Source organism: Halyomorpha halys, unplaced genomic scaffold (genome assembly GCF_000696795.3).
Source record: "Halyomorpha halys isolate HHAL.00 unplaced genomic scaffold, Hhal_1.1 Scaffold448.1, whole genome shotgun sequence".
Lineage (NCBI taxonomy): Eukaryota > Metazoa > Arthropoda > Insecta > Hemiptera > Pentatomidae > Halyomorpha > Halyomorpha halys.
Window position 1 is genome coordinate 227,157 of NW_027107821.1, and position 17,701 is coordinate 244,857.

Genomic DNA, 17,701 nt, shown 5'->3' on the forward strand with positions numbered 1-17,701 from the left:
CATGGCTACAGCCGGATTCTCGGAATTAGTGTCATATTGCCAATGAGCTAGCTACCCATTCCCAATTTTGTAATTTAGAATGAAATTAATTATAAATTTTTCGAGGAAGTTGTTCAATCCACCAACCGTGTTCAAGTAAGGCCAATTTAAGAGGTGAGGTGTACTAATATAATATAAGGCCTGATAATAGTTAATTCAATAAGGTTAGGTTAGCTGGACAGGATGTGACATGATAGGAGAATCGGAGGTGGAGCAAAGTAATTTTACTAACCGCGTTCGGTTGGCAAATTTTAAGGGTATGCACTTTAAAACTTCGTAGGATGCTATTTACACTTTACAGCGTATTAGAAGGCTAAAGGTGTATGCCTCTAGGATTTGCTGTCCACCCAACTCGAACTATATAACCCTTAAAACGCGCAGATTGCACCTGGCTTTTGATTGACACTCTACCAGAGTTGGGCAAATATTAGCTGTTAGTTTCAACTATAGCTAATTTTTGCCTATCTCTGCTCTCTGCCATGTCCGATCATCCTGCCAATTCACCTCCGGCCCAGATAACCTAACCTAATTTAATATGCATTGTTTGAGGCCTTCTACGACACTTATGCACCTCACTTCTTTAATTTGTGTTATTTTTACCCATAATTTTGAAACGACTTGTATATGGGCCATTTTCCGACTATGTTAATATTTAGCTATCAAAATTTTTTGAATATTAAAGTCCATTGATTCGATTTTTTTCATTTATTGCTTTCAGGGAATGTTCCTTGATAATATTGTGAAGTATGTACGCACTTATTACCAATTATTAAACAATTTCTTACTCTAGAAATCAACATATACGACTAAGGTGTGATGAAACAAAATAAAGCTAAATTATTAGCTTTAAATAGGAATTTAAATTTAAATAATTATAATTCCTAATTATTGTATTGTCGAGGTGGTTGTGTGTTAAATGATCTGACTCTAATGTTAGATGCTCTTCACCAGAATGGGTCGACAATTCATGTTCACAAGTAGGTAAGCTAGTTGATTAGGAGGTTAATAGATAGGATGAGGCTTATGAGCGCCAGTCTTAAGTCCTCTAAGGATGGTAACCTCGACCTACAGGATACTATTTCTGAAGGTACGATGGAGGAACGCAAAGTCGTAGGGTATCTACCCACCGGGTCTTGCTGGAAGGTAATTTCGTTCTACAAGAATAGTACCTAGATACGAAAGGGTATTTAAGCCTGGAGGCTGACCAGCCGTCGGGTCCTGCGAAAGGATATAAGGTTTAGGATGAAGGAAAGATTCAGAGAAGACAGAGAAATAAAAGTAAATATACATTTCCAAAAATATAGTAGTAGAAAGTACTAATCCACTATGTAAATTATTATCCTCTTCCTCTCAAGGAGGTGCTTCCTGTGAAGCGAGATTTAACACTAATGGCTTACAATTCTAGCATAGTCAAGTCTCCGGGCTATTAAACGTCATTCAGAGATACTAAGTACAAGAAGAAATAAATTAATACACGGCATTTACTTGTCGCAAGTAATAGTTCCCGTGTTAACTAGTAGGTTGCGTCATACTGGGCCATATCGGTTTTGGTGGCTGTAGTAGTACAGTCTAGACCAGCAGGTAGCGTGTCGCTCCAGTATTAATACTAATAGAAAATATTTATTTTGTAGTGATCAGTATTAACTTTTGATTTTGATCATTTTCAATATAAAACATAGTTTGAACTGTGACAAAAATTTGTTTTTCTTATGAATAAATAAAGGATTTTCACTTTTTCACTACTATTACATCAATAATTATAATAAAACCAAATTATGTTTTTTACCAACACTTAAGCTAGTGTCGAAGAAATGCAGCCTTTTTTAAATTTTAATTTCACTTCAAAAGAAATTGGTATTATTGACTTGTAATGTCTCATCCTTAGCTTTATAACAGGGCTAAAGACGAAAAAACTAGCATATATTTTATAACAATCTTAAATCTCAATCTCCAAGTGAGAAGGAAATGATGGACTCAAACGGGTTTATAACCGAAAAATTTACTTAAAAGAAGATGGTCCGGGTGCGGTCAAAGAAAAACAAGTAGTTGTGAAACTATTTATTATAAACCAACGTTTCGTCCGACGTTGTAGGGCTTCTTCGGGGCCAAAAAAAAAATTCCAACACTTAAAAGATGTAAACATAAATGAACATGTTCTTCAACAAAATGTCAATGTCAATCAAAATTAGAGAATGATCCATATAAAGTGGCCACTATATAAAAAATTGTTTGTTTTTTTGTTATTTTTACCTTGTAGAGAGTGCTACCCGCATTTAAATTAATATAGGCACTTTGCACCACAACCCGCTTGTGCTATATTACTTTATTTATAATTTAATCGAAGAAGGCCACATTCGAGCGAAAACAAAATCAAGAGTTCGGTCGTAAAACATGCTTTGCATTTTCATGCAAAATTTTCATGAATTACAGTTTTTGCTTTTATCAGGTTTTTTTTATAGATGATTTTAACAATTATTGAAATAATCTTTAGGTGATTCGATTTCTTGTAACGTTGGACAATAATGTTGATATTATGGTAAGTGACAACTGGCTGAAGGTAAAATGTTGTAATTAACAAACAATTTAACATTAAATCAGTTTTCATTTTCGAGGTTACCACGTTTTACGACCGAACCCCTCAAATCTTCATGGTCTGTTATAAGTAGGGATAGGATTTTTATGTGCTAAAAAATCCGAAATATGTGCTAATAAATTGTCAAATATTTAAAAAAAAATATGTATTTATAAATTTTGTATTATTCAACAATATAAATTACTAATTAATTAGTGACTTTATAACTTAAAAAAAGTTACATAAATATGTATTTATTATATAGTATATGAATAATATTTTAAAGAAATTATGTTAAAATATGTACAAAAAATGAACTTAGAGAAAACATAGCTGTTCAATAACAAGACATTAATTAGTAATTGTAATTAAACTAATTCATTAATAATTACTCAGAATGAATTATAAGTGGAAATAAAGAATAATCCTTATTAAAAAAAAAAAAAAACTTTAGAAAAATATTTAAAACTTTGGAAGAAATCAATTATTCAGCAGGTTCGGTTACAAAAGTATCAAATTTAACGAATATTAGCAAAATTAAATAAAATATAAATGGCGTTGATGACCAATGAAGTTTGGCGCCACTAAACAACCAAACAAACAAACAATTATTGCAGATTAAATGCATTTTTAAATTTTCAAATAAAAATTTTCATCGGTTTGACCGCAGAATGGTCTTGTACTGGCTAAAAGTTCTTTCAACATCTACTGATGTTATAGGGGCATACTTAAATGAAGCTATTCCCATTGCATCTAGTTCGGTATTCTGCATCACCTGCTAATTTTGTAGATAGGAATGTCTGCCCTGACAAATCGGCACAATTCTAAATACATAATAGGTACCTGTGGAATCTGAGGAGGAAAGAAAGAAACAGAGAAATGGATTGAAGAGTAAACAAACAAATTCTAGGAAAATACCACAGAAACAAGACCCTTGCTCTTTTTAATTGATTCTGAGGAATTCTTGATGTAATTCTATGTGAAAATTTATTATTGCTACTGCATTTAATTTGTGTTCAAAGATGAAGACATAGAATTTTTACGCATTATTTATGATAAATGATAGATTTCACCTTTAAGTATCTTGCGTTCTCTTGAATTTTATGAAGTTACTGCGAAAAATGTATTTAAAATTGAACAAATAATTTAAGGAAATATGTGATTCAGGACAGAATATCTAAAAATATGTTAAAAAATAACAAATATTTCAGAAAATATGTGATTTACAACAAAATATGTAAAAAAAAGCTAAATATTTAAAAATAAGTAAAATAAAAATGGCTTCTTTTGGTCCGAAATCATAGTCGATATCATGGTCAGGTAAAAATATATGAAAACATAAAAAATCCCTAGTTATAAGGAAGTATATATAATTTTCAATTTGTTTTGTTAAGTATAATTTATGTAGATCCCCTATCAAATTATTATCTTCATTACATCTGTCTGAGTCTGATGTTATTTTAGTTTTCCTATAAATAGATGTGTTTTTTCAAAAGACAATTATTTTTGATAGTTCAACGGTAACATCAATTTTATCAAACCAACACAAGACAATAAATAGATAAAATAAATTCATAATCAACTACATGTGTGTTGGTAATACGACCTCTCTAGTCTAATTTAGCTCTTTGGAACAGACGCCATTGTTTCGATAGGTTATTCGTGGTAGTATTTAGGTTTAGGTCGGACGTTGTTAAGTATTGGAGTTATTATTGTTGTTTGAATGTGAAATTCGCCAAAATGAGTCTTATGAAGGCGATGAGTCCTACATCGGTGACTCCTTCCGTCGAACTCAGTACCTACAGGGACCAGCATTTTAAGGTATTTGTGTTTTTTCTTTTTCGTGATTTTATCACTTGTTTACCTCTCTAAGTTTACTGTCCATCTGACAACATCAATTATTAAATTTAGCAATAATTAAGTCTTTTTAAACCACTAGGTAATTGTAAATTTAATTCTTGTAATATCTGCAAAATCCTTATAAGATTCGTTATTTCAATATATTATAATATGTTATCTGTCCAAATTACCTTACCCTCCTCTAGTGGAAATGAAATTATATTTCTTATTATTAATAAATCAGTTGAGTGTAAGTTTATGGCATTTAGACAAGACTTCCTTAAGAGTTAAACACCAAATGTCCAGAGATAATTTCTTTTTTTTTTCTAATCTCTGTGGTCAAGTAAATTAATTGTCTTACTGCAACAAAATATCAAAAATTGTATGCATAGGAAAGTTGGTTTATAATTTGTTCAGGCTTTATAGCTTATGTTTCTTTACTTTGAAATTATTTCTTCATTTTCAAGCTCTGAGTTATGTTTCTACTTGTACAATTTAAGTTCCAAATTATTTTAAATTCTACTAATTACTAAAGCCTGAAATATCAAATAATTATCTCTAATACAATTTTGTGAAAACTGTATTTTTATCAAGTCATAAGTTGAATTTTTCTTTCAGTTTATTTATTCATAACTGTTTTTAGAATAAATGTGTATGTTATGTTTGTGTTTCAACTTTTACTTAGTGAAATTAACTGCCTAATATTTGAAAAGTAATGCGTAATATGTATTTTGATTCAAGTTCTAGTCCTGGCCCCCTAGTTTCCAACAGAGCTGGTTTCCTAGGAAACTTAGTTTAAGTCTAAGAGACATAATCTAGTTTGATGAGAGAAAGCCGTAAGTCAATAAAGTTGGAAAATATGCTGCATACTTACATACTTTCTTCTTAATGAAAAATATATATCCAGTTTTCATAATTTTATAAAAAGTGAACTAAAAGCTTATTAAAATATTTTTCACTATCATTATTGCAATTCCTTTCCTTTAGTAAATAACAATTCAAGATCATTTATGGTTTGGTATTTAATAAGACTTTATATATTTGATTTCATTGTGTTTTTGAGTTTCTGGTTTTCCTTAAAGTGGAAAAATAGAGGAGATTTTAAGTCATTGGGATTCATTCTTTGAATCTTAGGTATACAATGTGTGTGTGATGAAAATATCAATATTTTTTATTATAAAATTTCAAATTCTAGTTTTTCATTTAAAAAAATGTTTACTTGTTGGCCTTATTGTAATCAGAGGCAAATCATTTGAAATATCTATCGCTTTGGGTTTGTCTGACATTAGTGAGCTTTATATTTGAGATTACTTGTACCATTGTGCTAATGAATTGTATGTTGATGTAGAATTGGTAACTATAGTCAAATAATTTATTGTTGAGCACTTATTTGAACTAATTAATTGATCTTGTGAATACTTAATAGTATTGAAATTGCATGTTGAGAGATGAGTATTTAGTTTGGAGGCTACATAGATGTGTTCTACTCAAGCCTTCCTTGGGTATCCTCATAAATATTTGAGAATGGTTATTATAATTCAACAAATATATCCAGCCTTAGATCGGAATTGGTAACTTACTTCCTTTATCTTCATCTTTCTTATTGCTGATTGCTAGGGACTCTACTGAGTTTATTTTAAACAGCTGAAACAGTTTATTTTATTTATTCATACCTTAATCTATTTATGTTTTTATTATAAATTATGGTATGCTTATAAATTTTTAAATAACCGAAACTTCATGAAGATAGATAATGGTTGTTAATTGTTTGATAATGTAATTATTATTTCTTAATATCCTCACTTTGCTCGATCATTTTTTTTTTTCAGTACAAAATTCTTTAAAGAAGATTTTAAATTCCTTAAAAAACTCAGATAATTATATTCATCCTCCCAAAGTCTGTTGTCCTATATATGCCTTAGAATCCATCTCAAAATCTAAACTCTTTCAGAGTTATTTAGTTTGCTATTTCTTCTCTCATAAAAAAAGAACGTGTTTCAACATTAGTAATCATAGGTTTTTTTCAAACTCAAAGTTAATATTATGGTTTTAGTGTCAGGTTCAATAAATTTCTAGACTAAAATTACCTCTGTTTGAAGTTGATTTTTTCTATCTCATCCCAGTTTTCTCATTAGGATCTTTAAGTATTATGGAACCAAGATACTGGAAGTTTTGAATCAACTCAAAACTTATTTTTGCCTATTGACTATTGATTTTTCATAAGTTCACTGGTATTCTGAGTATACCTATTTCATGTTTTTAAACAAATAAAGTATATGAATCATTTAACCTACATGATCGTTCTAATAATTTAATTTAATAATTAAATTAAACATGAAAGAATACTATATATATTGTTACAAGTTTTAAATTTATATAATTATGCATTGCCTGAATTCATTCATAAAAGCTTTTTCTGCCTTACTCCTCCTATTACTAATATTATATTACTTATCACGCCTTTTTCTTTTAAGGAATACATTTTTAGTACTTATGCTGGTTTATTATCTTCATACCAATGTGCTTTCCAGGAACTACTTTCGTAACGTGCATACATATTTTATATCAAGAGATATATAAGTTTTGAAGCTATCAGAGAATCCGATTGTTAACTGACTGGCATGCTGTGCTCAGAAGTTGGTGAAAAACCAAGTAACCTCATAAAACTTGAAATAATCTGTTGTCTCTTATTCAAAGCCTTAAAGATTGGTGGTGATGAAGGAAAAGTTGAAGACTATTTACTTTACTCAATGATTTGTTTTAAATTTATTTAGTTAGCTATTGTTTTTAAATTTTTATGATATATTTTTTATATCTTATTTGTGTATATAAAAAAATGAATAAATAAGTGGTACTAATATTTGATGACTAAAGGAGTTTCATTTTATTCTGTTTTTTTTTTCTTCATATTAATTTTAGTGTACTAAGTATGTAGTCATCTACATATAGAGGTTATGCTAGATAACCAAGAAACTTCAGGGAATGGTTCTTCACTTCAATTGTTACTACTTTAATATCCTTCCATTACTTATAAAAAATTACCTTTCATGAAATCTGATGATATCATTGCATAGGTATGAAAAAGAAGAAGTTATTTGTAATGAATATTCCTTAAGTGTCCTTCTTCTCTGAAGCACAAGTTAGTGGAGTTGACATGTCTTAATTCTTGAGATTTTTCATGAAGACTAATCTTATGCAGAGAAGAATCCAACCAGCAACAATTTATTATATTATATATGTGATTAGATATTGCGTAATAGATAATTCACACAATATATCATGTTTCAATTCATTGTTAATTTCAATGTATGTTTGAACTGAATGAAACCATTCACAATCAGATCTTGGTTAATAAAGAATTGTCATAGTTGTTGTGTATGAATGAAGTTCCCTTGTTTTAATATAGTGCATGTATTTATAAAATGTCCTGTTACAGCTATTTCGATAACCTGGAGTTTTTCCTAAACTGACCTGGAAAATTCAGGGAATTCCATAAGAAAGTATTGGTTGCTACCTTACCTTACTTTTTATTACCTTGCCTCTCTTTTTAGTGGCCTAAACAAATTTCTGGCTTCTTATAAAGCTCATAGCATCCTTGGGATTAACAATGGCAATATATTTAGGTTCGGATATGGCCTGACCTAGGTGTTTCAATCATTAGAATGTTAGAACATTAGCAAATATGTTCAGCATTTTCCTCATTTCTGAAGCTCATGCAGAAATTAGTTTTTTTAGTAAGTTTCATCACCCAGAAATGCTATTTAAACTAGAAATGGCCTGAAAGGAGAATAGTTAATGATCTCAAAGACAATCTGGAGTTCTCATTTTTAGTCAAATGTAAGGAACATTGTATCTTATCTCTTCAAAATTTATAAAAAAGTTTAGACTATTTCATTACAGATTTTAAGTCCCATATTCCCATTTCCCAGGATCCAACTCTAAATAGAGGTTTCTGCTCAATAGATTTCTAATTAGTTATTTGAATTAATTTAACAGGATACCTGGATTAATTTTTTTTCAACTATGTGAGAAATCGCTGCAATACCACTATCAAACAAAAGGGGCTGCATGGTACTTTCTGGGCTTAACTAAATTTGCTAACCTAATCTCATTTAATAAATAAATAAATTAATATATTTATCAATTATTTTTTTTATTTAATTGTTTATCACATTTTTCAGGTGTTATTTCTTCATTCACCACTACTATTTGCTGAAATAATTGGGATGGATACTTTTTCAAATTTCTTTTTAACCTTCAAACTTTGAAATAAATGTTATATAATATTTAGTTTAAATTTTCTAAACTGAAGTGATGGAGGAAATATCATTTAAATTTTCTTTCTTTTTTTATCCTACAGGGCTCTCGGACAGAACAGGAAAGACTTCTTCGCATATCTACAACTTTATATGTTGGAAATTTATCATTTTATACAACAGAAGAACAAATATATGAACTGTTCTCGAAATGCGGTGATATTAAAAGGATTATTATGGGATTGGATAAGTATAAGAAAATTCCATGTGGCTTCTGCTTTGTAGAGTATCCTTTTTTTTGCTTTACAGTTTTAATTGCTTATGGACTAAGATGAAATATGTTTATGTATGCTGTTATGTCTTTCTTTAATATTATCATTTGATTTTAAATATACACGAAAATATGATTTTGATGGTGATGAAAATTTGAGCAAATAATATTTATTTACAAAAAACATAACATGAGATCTGAATGTAAAAATACCAATTCTAAAATATTTAAATTTAATTATTACAGGAATCATTCAAAATATTTACGATAATGGGTGTAAATTCTGAACCTAGCCTTAAGGTAAAACATAAAAATATTGTTAACACATAAATTGTTAAAAAAAAAATTATTGTTATAAAATAAAAGTCATAATACTTTGTGTAGAAATATTTTCTATTTAAATATTTCATCATTCTTTATTTTTATGTTCACATGAACAGTGTTTTTAAAATGAGTGAAAATGGATCAAACAATGAAGAAAGTAGAAATCAAATGGACAATATAACATGAAAATGTTTCATTTCATTCGCTGTATTTGATGGTTGACAGAGAGCAATAAGCAGTGGCAACGAATCCTATAATGTCTATGAGAAGATGTAGTGATGAAGTTTCTCCCTAAGTCAAAAGAAATAAATATGAGTTGTTTTGAAAAAGTAGTTTTTGTACAAATTTTATTTTCATATTATTGTAGTAGAGTAGTTTCCTACTTTTATTTAATTGTATTGGTACCACTGCCATATGTAAGGTTACCTAGCTATAAGGTTGCATTGTTTATTTTTTGTTTACAGCAAAATATAGCCCTTGTTTATAAGTGTACATTTCTGTTAATGTTCCCATTTTGCTTTGCAAAATATAAAAGGTTATGGTTCCAGTATACGCTTAATAGCTTTATAGGAATGCAAAGAAATCAGTATATCAAAAGTAGTGATGTGTGAAGTGTTGTGATCAACAGAAAATCGGAATTCATCAGTGTTAGTGGTTAGGAGTCGTGTTAAGTAGGTACTTTCTGTTTTTTTAAATAGTGTTAAAATCAGAATGGAGTTTTTCTAACACGTTAAACCATTGACAGGTGTCAGATTGGCCAGTTTTGAAGCGGAAAATAAGAGATCTAGACTACCATGAGGGTGCTATTGATGTTATTGACGGTCTGTTAGTTAAGCCTGAAAATCTTAGTGGAGGTGCTTCAGAAGCTGCAATAAAAGAGTACAAAGCCAAAGTTGACCTATTTAGAGAAGCAAATAGTTGTGCTAAATCCATGATTGCAAAGTCTGTAACTGACTCCGTATACCAGAAAATAATGGATCAAGAGACTGCTTTTTGATACTTGGAGTACATTGAAGCAACTTTTTAAAGCATCATCAAAAGACAAGTTATTCAAGATTTGTACAGATTTCTTTTCATTTAAGTGGATTGATGATGAGGATGTTTCAATGCATATAGCTCGGCTGAAATCACTTTGGAATGAGCTGAATAATGATCTGCAGGCTAGAAATGAGAATGTTTTGCCAGATCTAATATTGGTTTGGAAAACTCTTAATATATTGCCAAATAGTTTTATTTCCTTCAAATCAAGTTGGATGTTGTTAAAAAGTGAAGATACGACATTTGAGGATTTGACTGTTCAGCTTTGTACGTTTGAAAGAAATTTTATGAAACAGAAGGGTTCTAGTTCTGTTTCACAGGAGGCTTTGGCTGCAGTATCAAAGCAAAGGATAGGGCAACAAGGAAAAAGTAAGAGTAAAAATCACAATAAATGTAATTATTGCAAACAGGCTGGACATTGGGTTAGGATCTGTGAGAAATGGATTTCTGATGGTAGACCAAAGAAAAACCAAGAGGCTTCAGCAGCTGATAGTGCAGGTCTTATGCTTGTTGAAGTAGAAGCTCTATCAGTTGAATCATCTAGTCAACCGTCTACATGGTGGATAGACAACGGCGCTACAAGGCTTGTAACAAATACAAATTTGTTTTACATAGATTTTGAGAAGTTTGAGAGTCCATTAGGCATAAAATCAGCTGGAAAAGAAATCCTACCAGCCATAGGAACTAGAACAGTTAAAGTAAAAAATTTTACTACTAGAGAGATGTTTTTGTTGAAGGATGTTTTGTATGTTCCTAATTTATGCAGAAATTTGTTCTTGGTGTTGGCAGCTCAAGATAAAAACCCAACAAGTGTATTTGAATCAACAGCTACACAGTGGTGGCTTTCAAATCAGGGAAAGTTAATGCTGTATGGAACAAGGGAACATGGGGGCACTCTTTACAAAGTAACAATTGAACCTGTAAAACCAAATCCTGAAGTGAATATTGTCGATGATTTACTTCAGTTGTACCACCAAAGGTGGGGTCATCAAGATAACCGGCATGTCCAAGCTAAAATGGTCAAAGAATTGAACATTCAATTTGCCACAGGAAACGAGTAATTTTGTGAGCTGTTTGTTTATGGAAAGGCACATAAACTTCCATTTGGACATAGACAAAAATCAACAAAACCAGGACAGTTACTGTCAGCAGATCTATGTGGACCATTTCCAGAGTCGTTTTCAAAGAAAAGGTACTTAGTTGTTTTCAAGGACAGCTATACTAAGTTTCGTTACAGCTATCTGATGTCAGAAAAATCAGAAGTTAAAGAAATGTTGAAAAAGGTTCTTCAGCATGTAAAAGTAATGGGCTATCCAATATAAGAAATGATTAGTGACAGTGGTGGTGAAATGGATAACAATGAAATCAGAGAGATTTTAAGTGCAGTGGGAGTCACACAGAGGTTGACAGCCCCTTACACACCACAGCAAAATACCATTTGTGAAAGAAGAGAACAAAGTCATTCTAAGTAGGGACGTTCTATTTCAAGAGAAATTGAGCAAGTGTGAGTCTGTTAAGTTGGCAATAAAAGACACTGACATTCAAGATTGTGAAAAACCAGAAGACCAAGTGGTGTCTGATGAGAGAAGAGGTTCTGAAAAAGAAGGGTCTGTGTCTGAAGATGAATCAGGCAACGAATCAGAGAACCGACTCACCCTTTTCAAACAATTTGAGAGACCGCTCAAAGCTATCAAAACCAGCACATCTGAAAGATTATGTATTGCTTGGTGAAGAATTCATTCTTCAAGTCACAACACCAAACAGTTATGATGAAGCTCTGAGTGGTAGTGATTAGAAAAATTGGCAGCAAGCTATGGACAGTGAAATGAAATCATTAAAAGAGAATGGCACATGGGAACTCACAAGTCTACCCAAAGGTTCCAGGGCCATCTCATCTAAATGGGTGTATAGAATCAAGTCTAACCCTGATGGTTCAGTAGACAAATATAAGGCCAGACTTGTAGTGAGAGGTTTCAGCCAGAAGTATGGTGTGGATTTTTATGAGACTTTCAGTCCAGTAGCAAAACTTGGCACGATACGACCAATGTTAAGCATTGCAGCTGCAGAAAATATGCATTTGATTCAGTTTGACGTGTCAACTGCTTTTTTATATGGCCACCTAGATGAAGACATCTATATGGAACAGCCTGAGGGGTACACAGATGGAACAAAAAAGGTCTGTAAACTGTTGAAAAGTTTATATGGTTTAAAGCAAGCTCCTCGATGTTGGAACAAAAGATTTAACACGTGTCTTAAAGCTATAGGATTCTGAACAAGTGAAGCTGATCCTTGTTTGCACATTAAAGAGAGCCTAAAAACAAATTATTTGTTGATGATGGATTAGTAATGGCAAATAGCAAAGAAGAGGCTGAATTGTTAATAAAAGAGTTGGAGAAGGAGTTTAAGATCACAGTTAAGCCAACTACATATTTCCTTGTTTATAAATGTACATTTCTGTTAATGTTCTCACTTCTCTTTGCAAAATATAAAACATATGAGTATACTCATATAGATATAGTGACAATAAATAAGATAGCAGTGGATCCTTTTTAGGTTTTATATGTCACTGTAAAGACAATGAAGAAAATTAAAAAAATAATACAGAGTATGCTTGTCAGGTTGATAAAACCAATTTCATTATGCTATTTTTTAATTGACATTTCCACCCACACAATATGCCAAGAAATTAAACAAAGACAAAAACATATTATTTGGTTTATGATATGAATATTTATTTCGATAATATAATCAAACTTAATCTCCTATTAATAATATATCTTTTTAATGTACTAAAATAAATGTATTCCTTCAAAAAGAATCACTTTCAATATCTAACTTTTATAAATAAAAACTTATAAATTATAAATATTATAAAATAATTATACCATTCATAGTTAATCTTGTTTTTATGGGCTTCTTAACATTAGATTGATTTAATAAATAATTATTGATTTGACATATCAAATAATCTGGACTCTTGAATAGTTATATTTAGCTAAATTGGCACTATTTGAAGTAAATTACAAAAATAAAGAAAAAATGTTGGTATATTGACTTCGATATCTATTTTAGTGCTGTATCAGGTACCATACAATACAAACAAGTCTTTAGTTTTAAAATTATAATTCATGGTCTATTGTATTCGTCTGACCATTTTGCTTTATGAGGAATCAAATCAATCGGTACTTGAAATTCAATTTCGTATCTATTATTCCTTAACACAATGTATAGATACTACCAACGAGCAGATGCTGAGAGCTCTATGAGGTATATTAATGGAACTAGACTTGATGATCGCATTATAAGAACAGACTGGGATGCTGGATTTGTTGAAGGAAGACAGTACGGAAGAGGAAAGAGTGGTGGACAGGTAATGTATAACATTGATTATTTATGTTATAAATATTTATGAATGAGTCCTTTTACAAATTCTTAATCAATGAAAATATCATAAGTTTTCCTTTGTGTTCTTAAATACTAATAACGTATTTTAGTATGTTTGTCCAAGGTAACCAAAGTTGGATTACTTGTCTTGGTAAGTAACGTTGAATGCCACCTTTTTCCCTTACTGGTTCGTGAACTTTGAATCATTAATGAAAAAATGAATTTATTGTAAACACTTTATCTTACACTTTTGATTTTAGATGCTTATTATTTTTGATTGTTGGAATGGTAAACGTTGGGATTAAAATTATTTTCTAAAATAAGTTTTACAGTTTTGACATAAAGTGTCTAATATTTAATATTTCCAAAAGAGGGTATGGTTTAAAACAATTTCAAAATTTTTCACTGATAAACAAATTACAAACCTTAAACTTTAACCAACTCCGAGCCATGTTGAGATACCTAATTTAATTCTACAAAAATCTTTTCATTCAGATAAAAATCAAGGGAACTACAGTAAAATCCCAATATTTTGCACTTTGATAATTCGTATACTCATTTAACTTGTACAAATTAATTTGTCCCAAAGTTGTAATAATGATAATTAATAGTTAATAGTTATTAGTTATTTGAAAATTATATTGTTGAAAAATATGGTAAAAATTTCTCTAAATTTGACGAGAAACAAGTTGAAAATTAATAATTGTTGTTGAAGTCATTAACTGGTCTCTTTTTCCGTCATTGCTTGCTTCCACTAATAAATAAAACTTGTTGGGAAATCTATCTCTCATATTTCTTCAATATTGAATGTTGTACGTATTGCTTAAGAGGGTATTTGTTATAGATGCTAATTTCTTTTATTAATGGATTTACTGAAGCTGTTATTTTACTTTGTCTGTCGCAAATTTTGAAATCCAATTATACTCATGTTATAAGAACTAAGATTTATGAAGTTCTTGGATACATTTGCCAAAATGTACGCCTGACTCGTATGTTACTCAAAACTGGCAGATGTCATATCGATTCTATGCCAAGCTGGTGGGAGATGCTGGAGCACCAATTACCCAAGTTGAGCTATTCCAGATTACTGGAATTAGTCACATTAACATTAACTGGATGATAGAACTTAGAAACTGCCTAGTTTTGATTGGAGGTGAACATTAGTGGAAATTTCAGAATCTCCATTAACTTAAAGAAAACCTTTATAATTTGTTGGAATATTTTCAAAATTATCTATGTTGGAAAGATATCAATTTTTTTTTTTTGTAGGCTGCCACTATATAATATTGTTTATAGAAATGTTTGTAGTTTCTCTTTTTCCTGTGAATTTTATCTTAACTTTAATATTGACATCAATAAACTAAGTACGCCTAGGGCAGGAAAAAACTTTGGGCATTTGTCTGGATAGAAATAAACAGTTACAGTTACTCCTGTAAGCTCTGTACTTTGAATGAATCTGATATTTCAAAGTATATCACTAGTAAATCTTAAATTATATTATAAATAAATAATTATATATAAATATTAAAGTTTTAATTTACCCATATTTCACTTCACTGACAGAAAAATATTTATACAAATATATATCATTTAACAATGTTTGGCATTAATGTGTTAATTTATTCTGTTTTTCGGAGCCATGCCATCAAAATAGAATAAATGATGTTTTTGTATTTTTTTAAATATCCTTAAAGTAAGATAAATGTTCAACTAATTAGTCTCATTGATTCAATTTTCTTTTCTTTTCACAATAGCTTTAGAAAATTTAAAAAAAAATGATCTCTGGTTTGATCATTGCAAAATTATTTATACGTAAAACCTTAAAGCTAGATTAGTCTGTATTTCTATTGGTACTCCATATTTCAGTATGTTAATTGTGTCATTAAAAACATAGATCACTATTAATGTTAATAAATGCATTTTATTTTTATTACAACAGGTTCGTGACGAATATAGAAGAGAATATGATGCCGGACGAGGTGGTTATGGAAAAGTGATGCAACAGCCTACAACAAAAGCTGAAGCAGCATCAATATTTAATGGACAGTGATTCCAACACAAGTTCAATCATATGCACCTTGTTTCACTTCTGTTCCTCAGGGGAGGTTTTGTTTAGATTTGATTTTAACCTGTCCAGTATTTTTTTTTTTTTTATTACAGCAATTGAACGTATACTACTAGAGTATAAAATTGTTATAGGTTTCATTGCCTGATTTTCCCCATAATTTAACAATTACTATTGTTACAATGAAAAATTATGTCATTTTAAAGACCTCTCTTTGAGAATCGAAGTAAAAAGACGTGCATGTGTCAATTTTCCTTTTTTTTTTTTTTTTTAATTGGACTTTAAACAAAATAGTTTTAGTTATTTGATGTAATATATGTGAATATAATATATATATAAATCTTGACTGTATTTAATTTAAGATTTTGATAAAATAAATGTTATTTAAAAATATATTATTTAATAAACATGTGGTGTTTAATTAAATAATTTCAAATTTTGTCATTATTACTATTGTCTTATACTATCAAACCTGTGCGAGAACTCTTGCATCAGATATCTATCCTTCATCTCCTTAATACACTCGGAATATGATCAATATATTATGGAAACATGTTTATTTGTATAAACAATATAATAATACTGAGAAAGTGTGTTTAACATTCACAATTGGTGATGAACTACTTTGTAATGACCATGTTGAAGTAAATATCTACTTGATAGGTTAATTTACTTACCTATAGTAAAGATATTTCCCTCAGCATTTAAATAATAAGATTCAGCTATCCTTAAATTTATACTGTACCGGTATTGTACTTGCTGAAATCTGCACGAAAGGATATTTTAGTCAAACTCCTGAGTTTTAATAGAATCATGGACTTTGCCTATGATTTGGTGGCAAGCTGGGTCTCTGTGATGATTATTTGAGTTATTATTATTAGAGTTGGGACTACTGTCTCACTTAGCTTTCGTATATACATAGAAAGGGCTATGTATCTACCCAGCTGTTCTCCAGGAAAATCGTGGACCGAGCCTACGCACTTGGGCCGTTTAAAATATCAATTTCTTATGGCCTGATATTTATTGGATTGGTGCAAGAATTCTTGGTTTTTAGTTCTCTCAATTAAGTTGGAATGTAGAAGCTGAATAAATTGATCATCATTATGACGGTTATATTAACAACCCAGACAATTTAAATAGTATTAATATCTAAACAATGACATGTGATAACTATTCCATGGGGGTTGTACCAATTAGGAGCCTATCTTTTTAATTTAAGTGGGTCTGTTTCTGTTTCGTACTTTATCTCAAAAACGATAAATTTAAGGATTATAAATAAAGTGCCTGTTAATTCTGTAGGATTATGTTCCATTTAAAATCTTTAGAAGTCAAATTATACTATTTCAATTTGGAGACTTACTGTTGGATTTTTCAAAATACCAAAAAAATATTAAAATCTATACCTCTACAACCCATGAAGGACCAGAGGTTCAGTATTTTGTAAGGAAGTACTGTATCTCTGTATCACTTTGTGCAAGAAAGTGATTTGTTTATGATCACTTTCAACTGCTAGATTTCTCCCCAATTAAAGGTACCCCCTTTATAGAGGCTTTGTTGGCCCCTAGCCCACAGGGTTGACTCAAGGTTACAGTAACAATAAATTATTATCTGCTACTGCTGGATTCGAACCCAGGTCCTTAACTGAGCTACCCCACTCTTTAGCAGTAAGGGTGAGCCAAAATAATTTTGCTTATTAATGAAAGTAAAACAAAAGATTATAATCAGAACAGTTTATAATGAAAATTCAGAATACATTTGACTTGGAGTCAGTAAAAAATGCTACAAGTTGAAGACATGATAGAAAAATCTCAGAAGAAACAAAGATGGCTGTTTCTGAAACAGTATCATTCGTGCACTTCAACAAATGGTGTCAAAGCATTCCATTAAAGTGGAATGTGGTTCTCAAGAGGCAA

At 30.4% G+C, this 17,701-nt stretch overlaps 2 protein-coding genes across 3 annotated transcripts; both read left to right on the forward strand.

The window, feature by feature from the left end:
* The first annotated feature begins 4,248 nt into the window (after positions 1-4,248).
* On the forward strand, positions 4,249-16,181 carry LOC106682880 (nuclear cap-binding protein subunit 2). The gene is made up of 4 exons (XM_014423987.3): positions 4,249-4,432; positions 8,811-8,992; positions 13,571-13,709; positions 15,663-16,181. The coding sequence occupies exons 1-4, from the start codon at positions 4,352-4,354 to the stop codon at positions 15,771-15,773; spliced, it is 513 nt and encodes a 170-aa protein (XP_014279473.1). The 5' UTR covers positions 4,249-4,351; the 3' UTR covers positions 15,774-16,181.
* LOC106682879 (uncharacterized) lies at positions 9,003-13,564 on the forward strand. 2 transcript variants are annotated; one of them, XM_014423986.2, is made up of 2 exons: positions 9,003-9,972; positions 10,047-13,564. In XM_014423986.2, exon 2 carries the CDS (start codon positions 10,408-10,410, stop codon positions 11,398-11,400), a length of 993 nt encoding a protein of 330 aa, XP_014279472.1. In that variant the 5' UTR covers positions 9,003-9,972; positions 10,047-10,407; the 3' UTR covers positions 11,401-13,564. The 2 variants fall into 2 exon arrangements, with proteins under 2 accessions (XP_014279472.1, XP_014279471.1); XM_014423985.3 differs by having other exon boundaries at positions 9,003-9,277; positions 9,418-13,564.
* Positions 16,182-17,701: the final 1,520 nt, after the last annotated feature.